Source organism: Aquarana catesbeiana, linkage group LG03, assembly GCF_042186555.1.
Source record: "Aquarana catesbeiana isolate 2022-GZ linkage group LG03, ASM4218655v1, whole genome shotgun sequence".
NCBI lineage: Eukaryota > Metazoa > Chordata > Amphibia > Anura > Ranidae > Aquarana > Aquarana catesbeiana.
The window spans coordinates 245,901,493-245,924,440 of record NC_133326.1 but is presented as its reverse complement, the minus strand read 5'-3'; the positions used below and the strand labels follow the sequence as shown (position 1 = coordinate 245,924,440).

At 44.1% G+C, this 22,948-nt stretch overlaps 1 protein-coding gene across 2 annotated transcripts in view; it reads left to right on the top strand.

The window, feature by feature from the left end:
* The first annotated feature begins 406 nt into the window (after nt 1-406).
* GXYLT1 (glucoside xylosyltransferase 1) overlaps nt 407-22,948 on the top strand; it is a 91,376-nt gene continuing 68,834 nt past the window's right edge. Inside the window, exons 1-2 of one of the 2 annotated variants that reach the window (XM_073619933.1) lie at nt 407-695; nt 8,059-8,151. In XM_073619933.1, the coding sequence (XP_073476034.1) occupies nt 409-695; nt 8,059-8,151 (380 nt within the window). In that variant the 5' untranslated portion in view covers nt 407-408. The remainder of the gene's footprint in view (nt 696-8,058; nt 8,152-22,948) is intronic. The other variant, XM_073619934.1, reaches the window with a different exon arrangement.

Genomic DNA, 22,948 nt, shown 5'->3' with positions numbered 1-22,948 from the left:
TGTCACTTTGAAAGGGATTTCCTCTCACTTCCTGTTTTGGTTGTAGGACAGGAAATGATGAGAAATCTTTCCAATGGGACATGAATGGTGAGAAAAAAAACTGACAATGGTTAGTTTACTTTATTAAAAACAAATAAAAGTTTTGCCTTTAGTTCTAAGTTAGTGAGGAGAGCGTCTCCATTAAAAAGCTTGCATCTTCACAAACTTTGTTTTTTAAGTTTCACTTTACAGGAGTTGTCTTTGGAATTAATTCTCCGATTTGTAGCATTAATGGAGGTCATTGCACTGTTGGCATACCGAGTTCCCGTCCAGCACAGAAGCTGAAGATCTTCAGTAGATCGCCAGAGGGCAGCCGAGAGAAGGGAGCGCTACACGATGTTGTCTCCGCGCTTGCCCCGGAAGTGGTGGATGCTGGTATCTCCCGGAAGTGGTGGATGCTGGCATCTCCCGGAAGTGGTGGATGCTGGGATCTCCCGGAAGGAAGCGGCTCGGCTTTGGGCTGAGGCCGGGGAGCAGCCTAGACGGAAGGAATGTGTGATGAGGCGCTCGGTGTCCCGGCTGGTATGGCTCTGCTTGGTGTGCGGGTTCTGCTCTCTCCTCTACGCCCTCACACAGAGGGGGAGCGGAGACACCGAGACCCGGCAGCCGCTCATCTCCCCTCCCCGCTGGCGGCCGGAGCAACCCCAGAGAGCCAGGTACGTGGACCTATCCCAGTCTGCTGCCAGAGCTGTGCGCCTAGTCCTCTCCGGAGAGGGCCTTATGTTGTAGACATTCAGTGATGTGTGTGAGGGGGATGGAGGACCTCATGGTGCTGAGATCTGATCATTGCAGTTTATTATGTGGAGGATCTTCACCAGAACAAATCATCAGCCTCAGGTACAAGCCCACTTGCCCGTCGTCGGCCTCAGGCACGCGCCCACTTGCCCGTCGTCGGCCTCAGGCACGCGCCCACTTGCCCGTCGTCGGCCTCAGGCACGCGCCCACTTGCCCGTCGCCGGCCTCAGGCACGCGCCCACTTGCCCGTCGCCGGCCTCAGGCACGCGCCCACTTGCCCGTCGCCGGCCTCAGGCACGCGCCCACTTGCCCGTCGCCGGCCTCAGGCACGCGCCCGTCGCCGGCCTCAGGCACGCGCCCGTCGCCGGCCTCAGGCACGCGCCCGTCGCCGGCCTCAGGCACGCGCCCGTCGCCGGCCTCAGGCACGCGCCCGTCGCCGGCCTCAGGCACGCGCCCGTCGCCGGCCTCAGGCACGCGCCCGTCGCCGCCCTCAGGCACGCGCCCGTCGCCGCCCTCAGGCACGCGCCCGTCGCCGCCCTCAGGCACGCGCCCACGTGCCCGTCGCCGCCCTCAGGCACGCGCCCACGTGCCCGTCGCCGGCCTCAGGCACGCGCCCGTCGTCAGCCTCAGGCATGCACGCCTTACCTATCGGAGCCCAGCAGAGGCCTCCTGGCACTTTAACCAAGTTTCATCACTGTTTCCTTCCCAAGTCATCATCTTGTAGTTGGGTGCCCACTGTCACTTCCTGGTCACTCAGCCTTCACTTCCACTTTAAAGCCCAATTCCTGCCTTGAAACTCTTCACACTACTGCAACTTGTCCTGTGACTTTGGACACAAAACGTCTCATGACAAGTCGCAGTCCATTGTTTTCAGTGGCACCTGTTCCAATCTGTGTGACTTAGAAAAGGTTCCTGCACTACTTTGATACAGCTTGAGTGCCAGAGAGTGTAAAGTCGCACAACTTTGGTGTTGCACTAATGTGAACCGACCCTTAAAGTGATACTAAACACAAACACTGTTTAATTTACATTGTCCCTTCTATTTCTTTATGTGGATGATGGCACTGTAAGTATTTCAATAAAAATAAATACATCTAAGTACCTTTTTCCTAATCGATATACAGCTGTCATATGACCCAGATCTTTCCCAGCCTGTCTACAGGGAAACAGTGGCAGGAGGAGCTTCTAGTCCTCTGCGCTGGTCCCATGTTTAAAAAAAAAAAAAAAAAAAAAAAAAAAAAAAAACAGCCTTTGGAATACAGAGTAAAAATAAAATATCAAACTGTTTTAAATTGTCGTACAAATTTTTTTTTATATCATTTAAAAAAAAATATATTTTTACAATAACATGGTGTGACCAGATTTCTGCCACTTTAGCTAGCCTGTGCTTAGAATAACAGGGAGGTGAAGCCTCCAACAATCTACAAGTAATATCCCACCCTCATTGTGTTTAGCTGGTTTGTGAGCATGGAGGGGAGGTAGTGGGCTGTTATTTACCACTGTGTATACACTCACGTGTGACTCTATAGTCACATGGGATGCACAGAAGTGATGGGAGGAAATGCTTAGCATAGAAACTCACTGAAAACTGAGCACGTGCAGAGTTGCCACCACAGCTACACAATCCCTAGCTGAATTGGGGACACAAATGCTGTAGCTGCTGACTTTTAATATACGGACACTAAGGCCCCATACACACTATTAGATTTTCTGCAGATTTTTGTCTTCAGATTTATCAAAGCCATATAATATGAGGTCAAACCTTAAGGCCCCTTTCACACTGAGGCGGTTTGCAGTAGAGGTCGACCGATATATCGGCCGATATTTGGCGTTTTTTACTTAATCGGCATCCGATTGTGCTGATAAAAAAGGCCGATTATAACTTCAGCTGTGACTTGCAAATGACTTCTGTAATAGAAGTTAATGCAAGTTTCCTTAAGTTATCTGTGGAGAGGATTCTCTCCTCCTCTGGGCAGCCTGCCAAGTCTGATAAGAAGATACATTGTATCTTTCAGGTTCTTTTATCAATAGACTGAACTCCGTGTGTAGAAGTTCTCAGTTTAACCATTTAAAGACTAAATCTTTTCTGACACTTGTTGCTTACAAGTAAAAATCCTGTATTTTCTGCTAGAAAATCACTTAGAACCCCCAAACATTATATATATTTTTTTAGCAGAGACCCTAGGGAATAAAATGGTGATTGTTGCAATATTTTATGTCACACGGTATTTGCGCAGCGGTCTTTCAAACGCAATTAAAAAAAAAAAAAATACAGTAATGAATTAAAAAAAAAAAAACCTAAGCAGTAAAGTTAGCCCATTTTTTTTTCGTCCAAAAGTTTTGATTACCTGTTTTTGTGTATTTATTATTTAAGATATTTTTTTGTTTTGTTTTTTTTGTTTTTTTTTTTGTTTTTTTTTCTAAATTATACATACAAGTGAACTGATTGAAGGTTTGTTTTGTTTAATGTTTAAATGAAAAAAAATTTCTGTATTACTTAAGGCTGCTTTCACACTGGAGCAGGCATGCGTTGATGGTAAAACGCTGCTAGTTTTAGCGGCGCTTTACCGTCATTTTAGAGGCGCTATTCGGCTGCTAGCGGGGCGCTTATAACCCAGCTAGCGGCCGAGGAAGGGGTTAAATGCGCCCCTGAAGCGCCGCTGCCAAAACGCTTTGCAGGCGCTTCGGCAGTGGTGCGCATTCATTTCAATGGGCAGGAGTGGTGGAGCAGCGGTATACACCGCTCCAAAGATGCCGTTTGCAGGACTTTTTTTTACATCCTGCCAGCGCATCGCCTCAGTGTGAAAGCACTCGGGATATCACACTGAGACTGCAGGGGAGCCGTTTTACAGGCGCTATTTTTAGCCCAAAAGCGCCTGAAAAACGCCCCAGTGTGAAAGGGGTCTAACTGTTAGATTTTATGAGATGAAGGGAAAAAAGAAAGGAAAAAAAAAAATCGGCCAAATATATCGGCCCAAAAAAATCGGCATCACATATCGGCCATCGGCCACCGCGATTTCTAAATATCGGCATCGGCCAGAGAAAAACCCATATCGGTCGACCTCTAGTTTGCAGGCGATTTTGCGCTAAAAATAGCACCTGCAAACCTCCCTGAAACTGCCGCTGCTAGGAGGGAAAAAAACTCCTGCAAACAGCATCTTTGGAGCTGTGAAGAAGTGGTGTATACACCGCTCCTTCACTCCTCCTGCCCATTGAAATCAATGGGGCAGTGCCGGCATAGCGGCGCTTTGCGGGCAGTTTTAACTTTTTTTCAGCCACTAGCGGCCGAATACCACCGCTAAAACTACGGTAAAGCACCTCTAAAAATAGCAGCGTTTTACCGCAGACGCCCCCACCGCCCCAGTGTGAAAGGGCCTAAAAGTTTTAATTTGTATGCATTCAGGCAGGCCCTTGCACTACATGCTTTTGGTAAATCTGAAGACCAAAATCTGCAGAAAATCTAATAGTGTGTATGGGGTCTTAGCTGTCCATGGATCCAGTGCTGTCCTCAGCCAGGCCGTTAATTCATTCGACTTTTGGGGGAAGGTACAGGTATCTTAACTAAGGGATACCAGCCGTAAAGCCTTGCAGCTTCACAGCTGGCTTCCCACTGCTCATGTGCAAACTGCTCTTTGTGAATGGTCCCACAGTCTTTTGGGACTTGTGATGTGACCCAGAAGGCTGCGGGGGAAGGAGAAGGGGGCCGAACATCCACTCAGACTGCCATGGTGTTCCAACTGGAAATGTGTCAAATGTTCAGGAGGAGTGGCAGGAGGAAGAGCAAAACTTTCCCTTTTGGGTGACATTCTGCTTTAAAGCAATATTTAATCCAATACCAAAAATGGAATATTTTGCAGCTTACCAAATGATTGGATGCGGTGGCTGTTTCCACCTGGTGATCTGACCAGTAACACACGTCCTGTATTAGAACGCCCCCACTCTTTCAGGTCCTGTACACAACACTGGGATTGGCACCCACTTTCTTTGCCGTCCCTTGCCTGTTGCCAAGGCCAGAGAGATTTTCTTTGTGAGGCTGTTGGCTCTAATGTTCCTCCATAGTCCACAGTACCTACCTACACTTTGTGAGTGCAGTTTTACTGTTCAATAAATGCATATGCTTTTATTACTGCACTATGGCGTGTTTACACTGGTTTTTTCACATTGATTCCATACCAGATAGAGCGTTCTTTTCTGTACTGAAAGCAGCCTTACATAGTTTGTGTAATTGGGTGTTCGTTTTGGGCTACCCGCTTTTATCATTGTGGTTCTTTTTTTGTGTTTAAATTGTCACAGTTCATAGTTTAGGTTCTTTTTTTGTGTTCAAATTGTCGCAGTTGATAGTTTAGGTTTATTTTTACTTTTATTCTTGTCTTGGGGCCCTCACTCCTTGCCACATGCATTGGGGGCAACTAAGGTTGAGTGCTGTGGTCCCTGGGGGAATCCTTCAGGTTTTTTTCCCTCGTCTATTTGCAATAGTTGCAAACACTTGCCAGGATAATAGCATCAGCGGTTGAAGGAAAATGTAACCATAATTTTATTGGATGCAGTTTAAGTGGTCATAAAGCTAGATGCTTTAAATTAAAGCTTAATCCGTATGGATTAAGGTAAAAAAAAAAATTCTGTGATCTGTTCCCTTCCCTACCCCCTCCCATACCTACCTGAGCTTGAGAGCAGAAGCTCTCTCAGCATAGGCTCAAAGACAGCAGCGGGAGCCATTGGCTTTTGCTGCTGTCAATCACAGGCAGTGAGGAGAGGGCGAGGCAGGGCAGAACCATGCTCTGTCAGTGGACACACACACAGCACACTTCGGAAGCAAGCCTGCGACTTGCTATGGGGGCACTCGGCAGGGGGGAGGAGCTAGGGGCTGCACTATACAAAACCTGCACAGAGCAGGTAAGTATGATTTGTTTGTTTATAAAAAATAAAATAAAAAATTATAGGTTTGTAATCACTTGATATTGGTTGTAAAGGCTCAAGGTTTCTTACCTTCATGCATTCTTTGATTCATACTGGCTGCTGCCTGTGGCTGTACGGAAAAGCAGTTGTGACTCGTGCCGAAATGCGCTCTGTGTGTGAATGAGATCTTGGGGCTCATTCACAAGGGTGCTGTGGCCTGTAAACTGTGATGAGACAGTTGTGCGTTCAGTGTCACACCTGTCAAATTGGGATCTGTAGCTTTGTTTGTACAGCTGCTATATCCCCATAGATTGACATAGGCTACCTGCATACAGCTCCAGGCAATTCTGGCTACATAAACAAACCACGTATTAAGGCTGTATGGACCAGCACTTGTATGAATGAGCACTTAAGCCTTGTTAACACAGGCATACTGTAGCGCATGTGTGTGTGAGGGCCGTGTTTGCTGCACTGTCCCCATGCATGCAATCCCATTCATGTCAATTGAGATGCAGTGACTGCATGGCCTCTGCTCACAGTCTGACAGCCGTGCGTGTGCACGACCCTGAACACAGACTGTGTGCGTACAAAACGTACACTTCATTCAAAGCAATGTCAGGTGGCACGATGTGCTGCCCCAAATTGCAGTGCCATTTGAGCTGGTGCGCTGTGATAAAATGCAGCACTAGGCTGCATTGCAGTGTGAATGAGACCCATAGGAAACCATTATTTCCTTGTGTGTCCCTGCGGTGACAGACGTTTTACAATGCAGTAAAATGTCTATCACAGTATATAGGGTGAATTGATTTGATATGGGATTTGTATTGCGCCGAATGCGCTCTGTTAGGAGCGAGTCTAGGCGCACCAAGAACCTAGAATCAAGTGAGATTTCCAAAAGAAAGTTAAGCTTTCTTTTGGAAGCTGCTGCACCCCAATTGACATAAATGGGACTCCCTGCAGGGATGCACCTGTCCAAACTTGGCCCTCACATGGGTGTATGTCCGAGTGCATGAGACCTCCTCTTCCTTTTTTTTTTTTTTTTTTTTATCTTTTAAATGATCTTTTACTATTTTATTTGTTTTTTTAACAGCACTATAGAGACAGGTGGTGTGCTGCAGGAAAAATTATACTTTTTTCCTGGCGTGTAGTACTGCTGCCAAGTGTAGAGAAGGATTCCCGCTCAAAGTCCACACTCCTGTACCCCCTGAAATGCGATCCTCAGTGAATTACTTTTCAAAAACTGCTGCAAGTGTAAACGAGTCATTACAGTGCATGATTACCTTGGCCTTGCTCCATTCTATCCTCTTCCCCAAAATACATTTTAAATGTAGTAGCCATTGAACAATTGGATGGTTTGTGAAGAGGGAGAGCCAACTTTGATTGTTACAAGAGAAGCCAAAATTTGCATATAACGTCAACTGCCTATTTCTCTGGATCTACTGACCGACTGTACACATCAGGAGTCTGCCAGCAAGGCCCAGCCAATGATTCATAGCCGGGATCTACTGATCGGCTGTGTCTTATCACAGCCCAGAGTTGACAATCAACACAGGGCTCTGTACAGAGGGAATTTCTCTCTGTTTCTTATCCCTGCAGAGCAGGGATAAGAAACAAATAGATCTGTTAGTAAAAGTAGCACATAATACACACATTACACATTGGTAGGCACACATTTAACCCAATTGATTGCCATGTTAACCCCTTCTTAGCCAGTGTCAGTACAGTGACAGTGTATAGTATTATCACTGATCACTATATTCGTGTCAGTGGCTGTTAGTCAGTACCCGCCCAGCTCCAGTGTCAGATTGACCTCCACATTATTGCAGGCCCATTAGTAGTATAAAAAATTCCAGTATATATATATATATATATATATACACACACCATAATTTTCAGAAGCTATAACTTTCACTTTTCACACAAACCATCAATTTATTTACACTTATTTGGATTTTTAAATCAAAATCATGTAGCAGAATAAATTGTGGCCAAAATTAAGAAATTCAATTTCTTTTTTTTAATTATTACATATGTTTTAAAGGCAGAAAGTAAAAATGATTGGGTTTTATTTTCATCATGTTTGTTCTTTTTTTCTTTTATATCTAAAAATAAATAAAAAAAACAGTGGTGACCAAATACCACCAAAAGAAAACTCTATTTATACAGTGTTGCATGACCACACAATTACCAGTTAAATTAGTGCAGTGCGGTATAGCAACAAATGGCCTGGTCTGGGAGGGGATGAAACCTTCTGGAGCTCAAGTGGTTAAAGAAGGGGACTAGTCTTCACTTTTTGTTGCATGGTGGGATTTACATCCTTTTTTTTTTTCTTTTAAAAGCACTACATACTAATAATAGCTGGAAAACTTTTGTGTTTCATTCTGTCAGGTGTAAGAATTTCTCTGTTTCTTTCTGGAATCCCTATTGGATGCTACCCTCTGGTGTGTGTGGAAAGGACTGCTTTTGGGAAGCTGCTTTTAGGTAGGACTTGTTTTATGGAATGGATCTGTTAAATAGAGGAAAGCTAGCTGTTAAATGACTTCATTTTCAGAGGAGCACATTTTCTAAAGAATCTATAACTGTCTATAAATATGGAATTTTTAGTAGAATCAAAAGTTGTGCATTAAAGCGGATCTTCACCCTCAGTATAATAATTCCTCCTCTCCACCCCTCCTCCAGTCTGCTGTGCAAGCAGTTTTTTTTTTTTTAAATAAGAAACCCCTGACCTGCACTTTACATATCCCAGGAGGCATAGTCTTTCGCTGAGAAAGGAGTGACGCAGGCCTAGTGGTGGTGTGTCATCAGAGTGACCAGCTGAACGCGGAAGCGCCGGCAGTTTCCAGATGACATCATGCTAGAAAATGTCAGCATGTGGGGGGCAAAAGAGAATCAGCAGGACAACACTGGGATCCGTTGGGTGGATTAGTACCTTATGTGCAGGACCCAGAACCAGGTATGCCGGGGTTAAAAAAACAAAATGGGGTGGGGAAGGGTGGCGAAGGTGTGAAGATCCACTTGCTTCATCATAATCTAGTTACAACCTTGCTTTTTAAACCCCTCGCCAACCACAATACATATATATAAGTTGCGGTTTGCAAGTGGTTTACGGGGGTTATTAAAGACAGAGTAAAAATAAAATTAAAATGTTTAAAGCATCCCCTTTTCCTCCATGCTTTTGCGCAAAAGCGGATGCACATGTAAGTCGCGTGCGCATATGTAAGCGGTGTTTGCACCACACATGTGAGGTTTTGCAACAAATGTTTGAGCGAGAGCAGTAATTATAGTGCTAAACCAGTAACCTGTAAACAATTTTAAAGTGTCGCCTATAGATATTTTTAAGTACCATAGTTTGACGCCATTCCATGAGGGTGCGCAATTATAAAGAGTGACATGTTGGGTATTTACTCGGAGTAACATCATCTTTAATATTTTACAAAAAAGAATTAGGGTAGATTTTGTGTTTTTTTTTTTTTTTTTGTATTATTATTATTCATTAAAATGTGTTTTTTGCCAAAAAATTACATTTGAAAAACCGATGCACAAATACCGTGTGACATAAAAATTGCAAAGATCGCCATTTTATTCCCTGGGGTCTTTGCTTAAAAAAAAAAAGACACACCACAAATGTCTCCCGCTGCTATATCTCCACCATTAAGGTGGAAGAGACCCCAGAGAGCTGTGCTGTCTTCCATGCAGTTTTTTATTGAGATGGGACACGGGTAAATATTAGGGGAGTTGCGGGGGCAGCTGCACATTGAAGTAGAGCTGCACGATTCTGGGAAAAATGAGAATCGCTATTCTTTTGCTTAGTATAAATATCACGATTCTTTAAAATGGTTAATTTAAAAAAGAAAAATCAGCTGTTGACGGCGCATGCGCAATCAACACGCCGCTCGCTCCCGATGCTAGGTTCTGGTTATTCTTTTAATACAGCAAGGGGCGGATGCTTTTCTCAAAGGGGCGGATGTATGGTTATAAAGACAGCAAGAGGAGGATGCTTTTCTAAAAGGGGCGGATGTATGGTTATACATTGAACACAATCAACACGATGCTCGGGGCTGGTTATTTTGAGAAAAGGGGCGGATGTAATATGGGAGCGAGTGGCGTGTTGATTGCGCTTGCGCAGTCCAGGCCGGGCACTATGCTCTCTGCTGACTGACGTCAGTTCCGATATCGGTGTCATTTGCGTTCCACGCTGGTTCCGTGGTTCCGACAGGGAGATCCGGAAAATCAAGCTAATCCAGCCTGGAGATAGCGGGGGAGGGGGTGAATCGTGATTGCGATCTTTATACGATTAATCGTGCAGCTCTACATTGAAGGTAAAAAAAACCTTCGCTATTTTACATCCACTTTAATTGGGGAAAAAATAACTGTATTGAGAAATATATGCATGATACATACATAAAGTATTAATAAACTGATACAAAACAAAGTACATACAAAGGCACGACGTCCTTGGTTGTTTGACATATCAAACTCATATAGTCTCAAATACCAGGCGTGATTACAACATAAAAACACCAAGAAGAGAGAGACCACGGGCTATGTAGTCTGTTATTGTGAAACATAAAGGAGATTGTCAGGTCAAGTACACGTTTTCCCCATCTGCCAACCATCTATCCCATACTTTCTCATATTTGAGAGGACATCCTCTGTGTGTATAAATCAATTTTTTGTATGGAAGAGTGTCATTGATCTCTTTTTTCCAGCCCTGAAGTACAGGGGGCAGGGCCTGCATCCATGTCCGAGCTACGGTCTTCCTAGCCAGAAATAATGTTTCATGCAGAAAGGTGGCTAGGGACTTGTCTATGTTTGGGTCTGGCAATAGTCCAAGTAAACATAGTTTTGGCTCTAGAGTGCTTGGTGAGCCCATTTGATCATGGAGTAAGTGGATCACTTGAGTCCAGAATGCCTGGATAACTGGGCAGGTCTAGATTAGATGATAGATCCAGGCATCTTACCACATAACCAGCACCCTGGGTTATATGTAGGCTGAAAATGGGCAATTTTCTGGGGTGTTAGATATGTCCTGTGTATAATATATAGTTGTGTTATGCGGTCTGATAGCTTAGAGGATACCTTTTTAACTTCCTCCAAGATTTCCTCCCAATCCTCTCTTCTATCGCTCCAATGTCCGCTTCCCATCTAGTTTTAGCTTTATAGGCTAAGGTTGTGGTGCTAGGGAGGCGAATGGCAGAGTAAAGAGTGGAGATTAACTTGGATGGTTCAGCGCCCTGCACAATTTCCACTATGGAAGGAGTGCTTAGAGGGGGGTTTGTGATGGAGAACTGGGCCTGCACGGCTTGATGGAATTGAAGATATCTAAACAGGAGATGATTAGGGAGAGAGCATTCGTCTTTTAATACTTAAACTGTTTTAAGTCCTGCAGGGGTCATAATTTGGTACAAGTGCAAAATATCATATTTTATCCAAACAGCGGGGTCCGGAATGGTCAATAGTTCAGGTAATTGTGTGTTGAACCACAGAGGGGTGTGGGAGTGAATCTGGGGGGCTCTAAATTTACGCAATGCCATTCTCCATACACGTTGGTGATGTGTAAGCATGCCGTCTTTGTGTCGGGATGGTCTCTGGGTGGATGGGTCTCTAAATACAGATTGTAACGGGATATGGGCTGGGTTACCAGAACTAGCACAAAGCATAGATTGGTACCTTGGGAGTTTATTTTTGTCAAAGTAATAAAAGTGGGATAATTGGGAGGCTAGGTAATAGTCTTGAAAATCTGGGAAGGCTTTACCTCCAAGTGTCGCTGGGTTCTTTAAGACTATCCAAGACAGTTTGTGTCAACTGTGGCCCCATACAAAAGAGATCAGAATAGAGTCTATTGTTTTAAAGAATTTTAGGGAGATATATAAGGGGGCATGCTGCACTAGATGCAGTATCTTGGAAAGGAGTATCATTTTAACAAGGCTCATACGCCCCATGACACCCAGAGGCAGTCTAGCCCATGTCTGTGTTTTAGTTTTGATCATGGCTGTATAAAGGTTCAATGGTATATAATCCTTAAGTGACCTAGTGACCATCACTCCCAAGTATTTAATAAGGAACACTCTAGGGAGGGGAGGGGGTAAATGATCAATAGGTAAAATTTGGGATTTAGACCAATTAATTCTTATACCAGAGTGGCTACCTATGCATTCTATAGAGTGCAAGGCTGTTATTAGAGAGGGTCCTGCATCTGCTAAATATAGAATCGTATCATCAGCCAACATGCCGATCTTTTCTTCTATATTCCCTATCTGTAGACTCCGAATATTAACGTCCGAGCAAATAGAAATTCCCACCGGTTCAGCCACCGAGGCGTAGAGGGGAGAGGGGGCAACCCTGCTGAATGCCTCTCTCTAAATGGAACTGTTCTGACAGCCATCTATTAACCAAGACCCTGGCTTTTGGAGATTGATAGAGGAGATGGACCCAGCTAATAAAGTTGGGGCCGAACCAGTATCTAGAGAGGCACTCCCACAGGTAATTCCATTCTTTGGAATCAAAGGCCTTGGCGGCATCCAAAGCCACTACAACACGTGTGCCAAAGCCTGTTTGGTCCGGGTGGATAAGGGACAGGATAACCTAATTCAAACGGGAGGCCAAGATTTTGGCAAAAATTTTGATTTCCACCTGCATTAATGAAATTGGGCGGTACGATTCCGGGTACCTAGGGTCCTTCCCTGGTTTGGGAATTACTATAATTTGGGGCTTCTCGCATGTAGGGAGGCATAACTCCCAAGTCAAATATAAATTGGTAAAGGTCGCGTAGTCTGGGAATACGGATTTCAGAGTAGGTGGCATAGAATTCAAGTGGTAGGCCATCCGATTCCGGGGCCTTAGATGTAGCTAGACATGATACAGCCATGGAGATGTCATCTACAAATATGGGCGCTTCTAAGATTGCTACCTGCTCATCTGATAATCGGGGAAATCGAATACTCGACAGTCCCTAGTAGCTTGCAAGGGTTGGGTAACCTGAGAGGAGTATAACATGCAATAAAATTTCCCAAATTCGTCAGCCACCCGTTGGGGATCATTTATATCATTCCCGTCCGGACCCGCCAGTGAAACCACTACTGGAGGGTTCGAATCCAAGTGAGCCAAGTATGCAAGCAGTTTCCCTGATCTTTCTCCATACACGAACACTCTTTGTTTACGTAAAAAAACGTTGCTTAGCTTTTTCAATATGCAGTTGTGTAACCTGAAGTGTCTGTATTTTAAGATTATTAGCGGTGTTAGGTTAGAGGTTTCTATGGAATGCATCCTCTAGTTCATGTAAACGTTCTGTAGCTTGTTGGACTATGGCTTTGGAGGATTTTTTAAGTCTGTTTATGTGGGTAGATAGCAGTGTAAGAACATGTAGCTTGAACATCTCTCACACCATCTCATATGAGGACAAATCTTGATTAACTGTAAAATAGTGTTGTATTTCATTTGGTGTATCATCCTGATCTTCCAGGGCCGACAACCAAAATGGATTCAGTCTCCACGTTGGAGCGGGAGATGCCACAAGCAGTTGTACAGTGTTCCAATAAGGAGCATGGTCTGATTATTCTAGATGCAAAACCCACGTCAATTAGTTTGGGTATCAGGGTCAGTGACAGGAGGATAAAATCAATGCGTGACATGGTATTGTGACTAGCTGAGAAGCATGAGAAAGCTTTAACAGTCGGGTGCTTATATCTCCACATATCTATCAAGGCAAAATCAGTAAGTATACGATGCAATCTGGTATGTGTGAGGGGGTCCAGAGCAGGGTCTGACTGCCCCATCCAATCTAATGCAGGGGTTAGGGTCATGTTGAAGTCCCCCATCTATACAACCGGTATTGTAGGATGTTCAGACATGAAGACGAGACCTTCCTTAACTACGTTCGAGTTGTACGGAGGAGGGATATAACAGGCCAAGATTAAAATAGGAGAACCATCAACAGTGGCGTGTAAAAATGCATATCTGCTTTGCTGGTCTGTCTGTAGTGATACCAGGTCAAAAGGAACCTTTTTGGCAGTAAGGATGGACACTCCCCTAGATTAAGAGGTGTGGGTTGCATGGTATGCCCAACCAATCCAGGGCCGTTTCAGGGTTGATTGTAGGTGACCGGTTACATGTGTTTCAACTAACATAATGACATCAGCCCGTTGAGATTTAAGGAACGTTAAAATAGCAGTACGTTTGAGTTTGTTACGCAGGCCTCTAACATTCCACGGGTTTTGTTCATTAGGATATGGTAGGATTTGGACCAGCAAGGCAGGTCTAATCATACCAAATAACATGCGTAAAGTCCTAAGTTGGAATATTAACTTTTTCTCTGGTCAAGCGCAGTTTCTTGTCACGGTCTTTGAAGTTCAGGAACATCACAATAGCCCCATACACACTATCAGATTTTCTGCTGATTTTTTCCTTCAGATTTACCAAAACCATATAATATGAGGTCAAACCTTAGGAGTTTCAATTTGTATGCAATCAGACAGGCCCTTGCACTACATGGTTTTGGTAAATCTGAAGAAAAAAATCAGCAGAAAATCTTATAGTGTGTATGGGGGCTAAAGGTACGAGGTGGGGCCCCTTGAGGTGGAAGACGTGCAGGGATGCGATGTGCTCATTCCATAGTAAACATCACTGAGAATGCCTTTCTGATGTAGGTGGAAATTAGTAGGTTCTCGAAGAAGCCTGCTGAATTGATGCCCTCTGTGGATTCCGGGAGACCGATGAATCTGAGATTACATCTGCGGAGACGGTTTTCCATGTCATCTTGTTTTGCACTGAGTTGCTGTAGTTGCCGCTGTACATTTTCTGTGGTGTGCTGGAGGAGATGCAGAATATCTTCCGTCCTACTGATACGGATCTCAGCTTCGGTCACATGGTCTTGGAGGATAGACAGATCTTGTCTGATTAGGGAAACGTCTATATTTACCTCCTCTATTTTCGTTGTAAGCGTACTTTGGCACAGGGCGATGGCTTCCAGTACGTTATTTGCGAGCTTGTCACTGGCCTCTGTGGCTTTTTTTGGTGGAGACATATCCCGAAGGTAGGGTATCCCCCGGGGAGAAACAGGTGTGAAAAATTCACCAGGATAGTGTCAGGATATGGAGTACAGGAGTATCAGAATGCCCCCCATTTGCATCCACTTTAATTTGTACTCAGTTTTCTACCCTGTACTAGTACACCTAACTAGAAGAGAGTAAAGTGAATGTTTTACAGGTTTCATATTATGATGACTTTCTAGCGACCTTCCAGTTTTTCATTATCCGGTACAAAACCAGAAATGGAATACTGTATCGAATTTAACTCCGTATTTTTGTAGCTCTTATTAGCAGAGCCTAGAATAAGAATATTCCTGCTTCTAGTCAAGAGGCTATTGCCTGCTTTTGTCCTGTATATCAAGTAGTCATTGTCTTAGTTTGTGGCAGTGGCACAACAAGAAAGTCAGGAGCTTAATCTCTGCCTACCTTGGTAACTGGTTTGTAAGCTAGCAGATCCAGATATTCTGTTTGTGCATAGGCTGGTGGCTGTAAGGAAAGCCAAAAAAATTCATTTGAAATGTGCTCAACACTTTGAAGTGACTTTACACTACGTTAATGCGGTATAGCATGTGCTACATGATAAACTAGTGTGTTAGGTTGCTGTAAATGAAAGATGATTGCCATATTTTGTTGAAGTCCGCATCTGTGGCAACATTATGTAAGATGGCGAATGAGGATGGTGGTACTGTTTAGACCCCTTTCACACAGGCATTTTTCAGGCGCTTTTGGGCTAAAACTAGAGCCTGTAAAGCGCCTGAAAAACACCTCCCCTGCAGTCCCAGTGTGAAAGCCCGAGTGCTTTCACACTGGGGCGGTGCGCTGGCAGGATGTTAAAAAAAAAAAAAAAGTCCGCCAAGCAGCATCTTTGGGGCGATGGAGGAGCGGTGTATACACTGCTCCTGCCCATTGAAATGAATGGGCACCGCTGTCGAAGCACCTGCAAAGCACTTTGGCAGCGGTGCTACACGAGCGCTTTTAACCCTTTATTCGTCCGCTAGTGGGGGCTAAAAGCGCCGCGCTAGTGGCTGAATAGCACTGCTAAAACTAGCAGCGTTTTACCGTCAACTCCCGCCCCAGTGTGAAACCAGCCTTAGAGTCAGATGTTTAAACATAGTGCTACTAATGAACACATGAAGGATAATACCTATTTGTACAAGCTCCTCTCCTTTGTGTTGGGGAAGTATGCTGTATGCTTTATATTTACAAATACTTTTAACTATAGAGAAATACAGACGAGAGAAAGGTCTTTCATGAACTATAGCGATTAAGCTAACTCCTCTCAAAATCCTCTTCATACCTTTTCCCCCTGTAGGTCATTTGATAAATTTAGCCTCAATGGTTCAGAGATGGCTAGAGGACTTATAAAAAATCATAATCTGTAAATTTTTCTGCCTCACCCAGTAAATTGTTTTTAAAGTTACATGTAAAAATTATAGCTAACAAGTGAAAACCAGAATCCAGTAATGCTACATTTCATATACATTGGTTGTTGCCCTCAGTAGACGGATTAAGGAGTTAGCAGATTACATTTTTGCGATGTTGCCTACTTCACTTTAAAAGATTCCCTGTTAGTCTATTAGAAAGAAGAAGAGAGCAATGCTGCAAAAAAGTGGGGGTAGACCGAAAGCCAGAGCTGTCAGTTTCCTTAGGGTAATATGTGGTGTTGCAGTGTGATGCCTTGATCAATTTATACTATTGAGAAGTCAGTAGAATAAAGGTGTCGCTACAAAATAGTAGCACAATAGTACAAAGTACTAAACAAATAGTACAAAATAATGTACAGTTTCATTAATCATGGGTCCAGAAGGTGGTTGAGAGAGGGGTAGAGAAGGAAACGCCACCTGAGTGTACTAAAATAAAAGAATTATTCCCGCGCTAACAGGTATATGTTCAAATAATAATCTTAAGGACCAGCTGCATGCACCGAATACAGGTGCAAACCAAACCTTAAAGTGACATAGAAATATTAAATGGTGCTGCGCTAATCCTAGACACCCTTATTAAGAGGCTAAGAGTGATAATAAATAATTAAAAGGTGATGTAAACAGCAAGGAGGTGTTATCATTAATCATAAAAAATCGCACTAATAAATAAATAAACGTTAGCGGTGCTAAACACAGATAAATGTGAAAGATAAAATCGCTAGAAATTCACTCATCATAAAATAGTGCCATACAGTAAATCATCAGTCCATAACTGTAATCATGTGCAAAAAAAAAAAAAAAAAACAGTGGTGTTCGCAATCATCACATAGTAACAGCAAATCTATGTGATCCAAATTGAGTAACAATCAGATTAGCACACAAAGTGACCAGGTGCAAGGTGAAAAAAAAAAAAAAAAATATATAAAGGGAATAAGTAAATAAATAAGTGTAAACCAGTGCAATGTTCAGGGATTGTCCGGAACTATAGCAGGCAATATTAATAAACGATGTGACTTGGATAATTTAACATGCACCAGATGTGACAATAAAATAAGTCCTTTTTAAAAAATAGTGATAGCGTCCTAACATGCAACAGTCTCTCCGTGGTGCATGATGTAAATCACACGGTGCTCAACTTCGTGTAAACACACTCATGTAAGAGATGGCCCCTTACCTGAAGGCAACAGGGCAAGCGCATATAACCAGGGGTCTTTAACCACTTAAGGACCGCCTAACGCCGATTTACGTCGGCAAGGCGGCACGGGCAGGCAAAATCACGTACATGTACGTGATTTGCCTCTCGCGGGTGGGGGGTCCGATCGGACCCCCCCCCCGGTGCCCGAAGCGGTCCCGTTCTGTTCCCCGGCGATCCGAGATGAGGGGGAGGCCATCCGTTCGTGGCCCCCCCCTCGCGATCGCCGCCGGCCAATGGGAACACTCCTTTGCTGCTGTATGCTAAACAGCAGCAAAGGAAATGATGTCATCTCCCCTCGGCTCGGTATTTTCCGTTCCAGCGCCGAGGGGAGAAGACATCAATGTGAGTGCACAACACACACACACACAGTAGAACATGCCAGGCATACAAAACACCCCGATCCCCCCCCCGATCGCCCCCCGATCCCCCCCCAATCACCCCCCCCCCCCCTGTCACAAACTGACACCAGCAGGTTTTTTTTTTTTTTTTTTTTTTTTTTTTTTTTTTTTCTGATTACTGCATAGTGTCAGTTTGTGACAGTTACAGTGTTGGGACAGTGAGTATTACCCCCCTTTAGGTCTAGGGTACCCCCCTAACCCCCCCTAATAAAGTTTTAACCCCTTGATCACCCCCTGTCACCAGTGTTGCTAAGCGATCATTTTTCTGATCGCTGTATTAGTGTCGCTGGTGACGCTAGTTAGTGAGGTAAATATTTAGGTTCGCCGTCAGCGTTTTATAGTGACAGGGACCCCCATATACTACCTAATAAATGTTTTAACCCCTTGATTGCCCCCTAGTTAACCCTTTCACCACTGATCACCGTATAACCGTTACGGGTGACGCAGGTTAGTTCGTTTATTTTTTATAGTGTCAGGGCACCCGCCGTTTATTACCTAATAAAGGTTTAGCCCCCTGATCGCCCGGCGGTGATATGCGTCGCCCCAGGCAGCGTCAGATTAGCGCCAGTACCGCTAACACCCACGCACGCAGCATGCGCCTCCCTTAGTGGTATAGTATCTGATCGGATCAATATCTGATCTGATCAGATCTATACTAGCGTCCCCAGCAGTTTAGGGTTCCCAAAAACACAGTGTTAGCGGGATCAGCCCAGATACCCGCTAGCACCTGCGTTTTGCCCCTCCGCCCAGCCCACCCAAGTGCAGTATCGATCGATCACTGTCACTTACAAAACACTAAACGCATAACTGCAGCGTTCGCAGAGTCAGGCCTGATCCCTGCGATCGCTAACAGTTTTTTTGGTAGCATTTTGGTGAACTGGCAAGCAAGCACCAGGCAGCGTCAGGTTAGCGCCAGTACCGCTAACACCCACGCACGCACCGTACACCTCCCTTAGTGGTATAGTATCTGATCGGATCAATATCTGATCCGATCAGATCTATACTAGCGTCCCCAGCAGTTTAGGGTTCCCAAAAACGCAGTGTTAGCGGGATCAGCCCAGATACCTGCTAGCACCTGCGTTGTGCCCCTCCGCCCGGCCCAGCCCAGCCCACCCAAGTGCAGTATCGATCGATCACTGACACTTACAAGGCACTAAACGCATAACTGCAGCGTTCGCAGAGTCAGGCCTGATCCCTGCGATCGCTAACAGTTTTTTTGGTAGCATTTTGGTGAACTAGCAAGCACCGGCCCCAGGCAGCGTCAGGTTAGCGCCAGTACCGCTAACACCCACGCACGCAGCATACGCCTCCTTTAGTGGTATAGTATCTGAACGGATCAATATCTGATCCGATCAGATCAGATCTATACTAGCGTCCCCAGCAGTTTAGGGTTCCCAAAAACGCAGTGTTAGCGGGATCAACCCAGATACCTGCTAGCACCTGCGTTTTGCCCCTCCGCCCGGCCCAGTCCAGCCCACCCAAGTGCAGTATCGATCGATCACTGTCACTTACAAAACACTAAACGCATAACTGCAGCGTTCGCAGAGTCAGGCCTGATCCCTGCGATCGCTAACAGTTTTTTTGGAAGCTTTTTATTGAACTGGCAAGCACCAGCGGCCTAGTACACCCCGGTCGTAGTCAAACCAGCACTGCAGTAACACTTGGTGACGTGGCGAGTCCCATAAGTGCAGTTCAAGCTGGTGAGGTGACAAGCACAAGTAGTGTCCCGCTGCCACCAAAAAGACAAACACAGGCCCGTCGTGCCCATAGTGCCCTTCCTGCTGCATTCGCCAATCCTAATTGGGAACCCACCACTTCTGCAGCGCCCGTACTTCCCCCATTCACATCCCCCAACGAAATGCAGTCGGCTGCATGAGAGGCATTTTTATGTGCTCCCGAGTACCCCTACCCAACGAACCCCCCCCAAAAAGATGTTGTGTCTGCAGCAAGCGCGGATATAGGCGTGACACCCGCTATTATTGTCCCTCCTGTCCTGACAATCCTGGTCTTTGCATTGGTGAATGTTTTGAACGCTACCATACACTAGTTGAGTATTAGCGTAGGGTACAGCATTGCACAGACTAGGCACACTTTCACAGGGTCTCCCAAGATGCCATCGCATTTTGAGAGACCCGAACCTGGAACCGGTTACAGTTATAAAAGTTAGTTACAAAAAAAGTGTAAAAAAAAAAAAAAATATATAAAATAAAAAAAAATAGTTGTCGTTTTATTGTTCTCTCTCTCTATTCTCTCTCTCTATTGTTCTGCTCTTTTTTTACTGTATTCTATTCTGCAGTGTTTTATTGTTATTGTTATTGTTATTGTTATTATGTTTTATCATGTTTGTTTTTCAGGTATGTAATTATTTATACTTTATTGTTTACTGTGCTTTATTGTTAACCATTTTTTTGTCTTCAGGTACGCCATTCACAACTTTGAGTGGTTATACCAGAATGATGCCTGCAGGTTTAGGTATCATCTTGGTATCATTCTTTTCAGCCAGCGGTCGGCTTTCATGTAAAAGCAATCCTAGCGGCTAATTAGCCTCTAGACTGCCTTTACAAGCCGTGGGAGGGAATGCCCCCCCCCCCCCCCCCCACCGTCTTCCGTGTTTTTCTCTGGCTCTCCTGTCTCAACAGGGAACCTGAGAATGCAGCCGGTGATTCAGCCAGCTGACCATAGAGCTGATCAGAGACAAGAGTGGCTCCAAACATCTCTATGGCCTAAGAAACCGGAAGCTACGAGCATTTTATGACTTAGATTTCGCCGGATGTAAATAGCGCCATTGGGAAATTGGGGAAGCATTTTATCACACCGATCTTGGTGTGGTCAGATGCTTTGAGGGCAGAGGAGAGATCTAGGGTCTAATAGACCCCAATTTTTTCAAAAAAGAGTACCTGTCACTACCTATTGCTATCATAGGGGATATTTACATTCCCCGAGATAACAATAAAAATGATTTAAAAAAAAAAAAAATGAAAGGAACAGTTTAAAAATAAGATAAAAAAGCAAAAAAATAATAAAGAAAAAAAAAAAAAAAAGCACCCCTGTCGCCCCCTGCTCTTGCGCTAAGGCGAACGCAAGCGGCGGTCTGTCGTCAAACGTAAACAGCAATTGCACCATGCATGTGAGGTATCGCCGCGAAGGTCAGATCGAGGGCAGTAATTTTTGCAGTAGACCTCCTCTGTAGATCTAAAGTGGTAACCTGTAAAGGCTTTTAAAGGCTTTTAAAAATGTATTTATTTTGTTGCCACTGCACGTTTGTGCGCAATTGTAAAGCATGTCATGTTTGGTATCCATGTACTCGGTCTAAGATCATCTTTTTTATTTCATCAAACATTTGGGCAATATAGTGTGTTTTAGTGCATTAAAATTTAAAAAAGTGTGTTTTTTCCCCAAAAAATGCGTTTGAAAAATCGCTGCGCAAATACTGTGTGAAAAAAAAAATGAAACACCCACCATTTTAATCTGTAGGGCATTTGCTTTAAAAAAATATATAATGTTTGGGGGTTCAAAGTAATTTTCTTGCAAAAAAAAAAAAACTTTTTCATGTAAAAAAATAAGTGTCAGAAAGGGCTTTGTCTTCAAGTGGTTAGAAGAGTGGGTGATGTGTGACATAAGCTTCTAAATGTTGTGCATAAAATGCCAGGACAGTTCAAAACCCCCCCAAATGACCCCATTTTGGAAAGTAGACACCCCAAGCTATTTGCTGAGAGGCATGTCGAGTCCATGGAATATTTTATATTGCGACACAAGTTGCGGGAAAGAGACAAATTTTTTTTTTTTTTTTTTTTTTTTTGCACAAAGTTGTCACTAAATGATATATTGCTCAAACATGCCATGGGAATATGTGAAATTACACCCCAAAATACATTCTGCTGCTTCTCCTGAGTACGGGGATACCACATGTGTGAGACTTTTTGGGAGCCTAGCCGTGTACGGGACCCCGAAAACCAAGCACCGCCTTCAGGCTTTCTAAGGGGCGTGAATTTTTGATTTCACTCTTCACTGCCTATCACAGTTTCGGAGGCCATGGAATGCCCAGGTGGCACAAAACCCCCCCAAATGACCCCATTTTGGAAAGTAGACACCCCAAGCTATTTGCTGAGAGGTATAGTGAGTATTTTGCAGACCTCACTTTTTGTCACAAAGTTTTGAAATTTGAAAAAAGAAAAAAAAAAAAAGTTTTTTCTTGTCTTTCTTCATTTTCAAAAACAAATGAGAGCTGCAAAATACTCACCATGCCTCTCAGCAAATAGCTTGGGGTGTCTACTTTCCAAAATGGGGTCATTTGGGGGGGGGTTTGTGCCACCTGGGCATTCCATGGCCTCCGAAACGGTGTTAGGCAGTGAAGAGTAAAATCAAAAATTCACGCCCTTAAAAACGCTGAAGGCGGTGATTGGTTTTCGGGGCCCCGTACGCGGCTAGGCTCCCAAAAAGTCCCACACATGTGGTATCCCCATACTCAGGAGAAGCAGCTAAATGTATTTTGGGGTGCAATTCCACATAGGCCCATGGCCTGTGTGAGCAATATATCATTTAGTGACAACTTTGTGCAAAAAAAAAAAAAAAAAAAAAAAAAAGTGTCACTTTCCCGCAACTTGTGTCAAAATATAAAATATTCCATGGACTCAATATGCCTCTCAGCAAATAGCTTGGGGTGTCTACTTTCCAAAATGGGGTCATTTGGGGGGGGGTTGTGCCACCTGGGCATTCCATGGCCTCCGAAACTGTGATAGGCAGTGAAGAGTGAAATCAAAAAGTTACACCCTTAGAAATCCTGAAGGCGGTGATTGGTTTTCGGGGTCCCATACGCGGCTAGGCTCCCAAAAAGTCCCACACATGTGGTATCCCCGTACTCAGGAGAAGTAGCTGAATATATTTTGGGGTGCAATTCCACATAGGCCCATGGCCTGTGTGAGCAATATATCATTTAGTGACAACTTTTTGTAAATATTTTTTTTTTTTTTTTTTTTTGTCATTATTCAATCACTTGGGACAAAAAAAATAAATATTCAATGGGTTCAACATGCCTATCAGCAATTTCCTTGGGGTGTCTACTTTCCAAAATGGGGTCATTTGGGGGGGGTTTTGTACTGCCCTGCCATTTTAGCACCTCAAGAAATGACATAGGCAGTCATAAACTAAAAGCTGTGTAAATTCCAGAAAATGTACCCTAGTTTGTAGACGCTATAACTTTTGCGCAAACCAATAAATATACGCTTATTGACATTT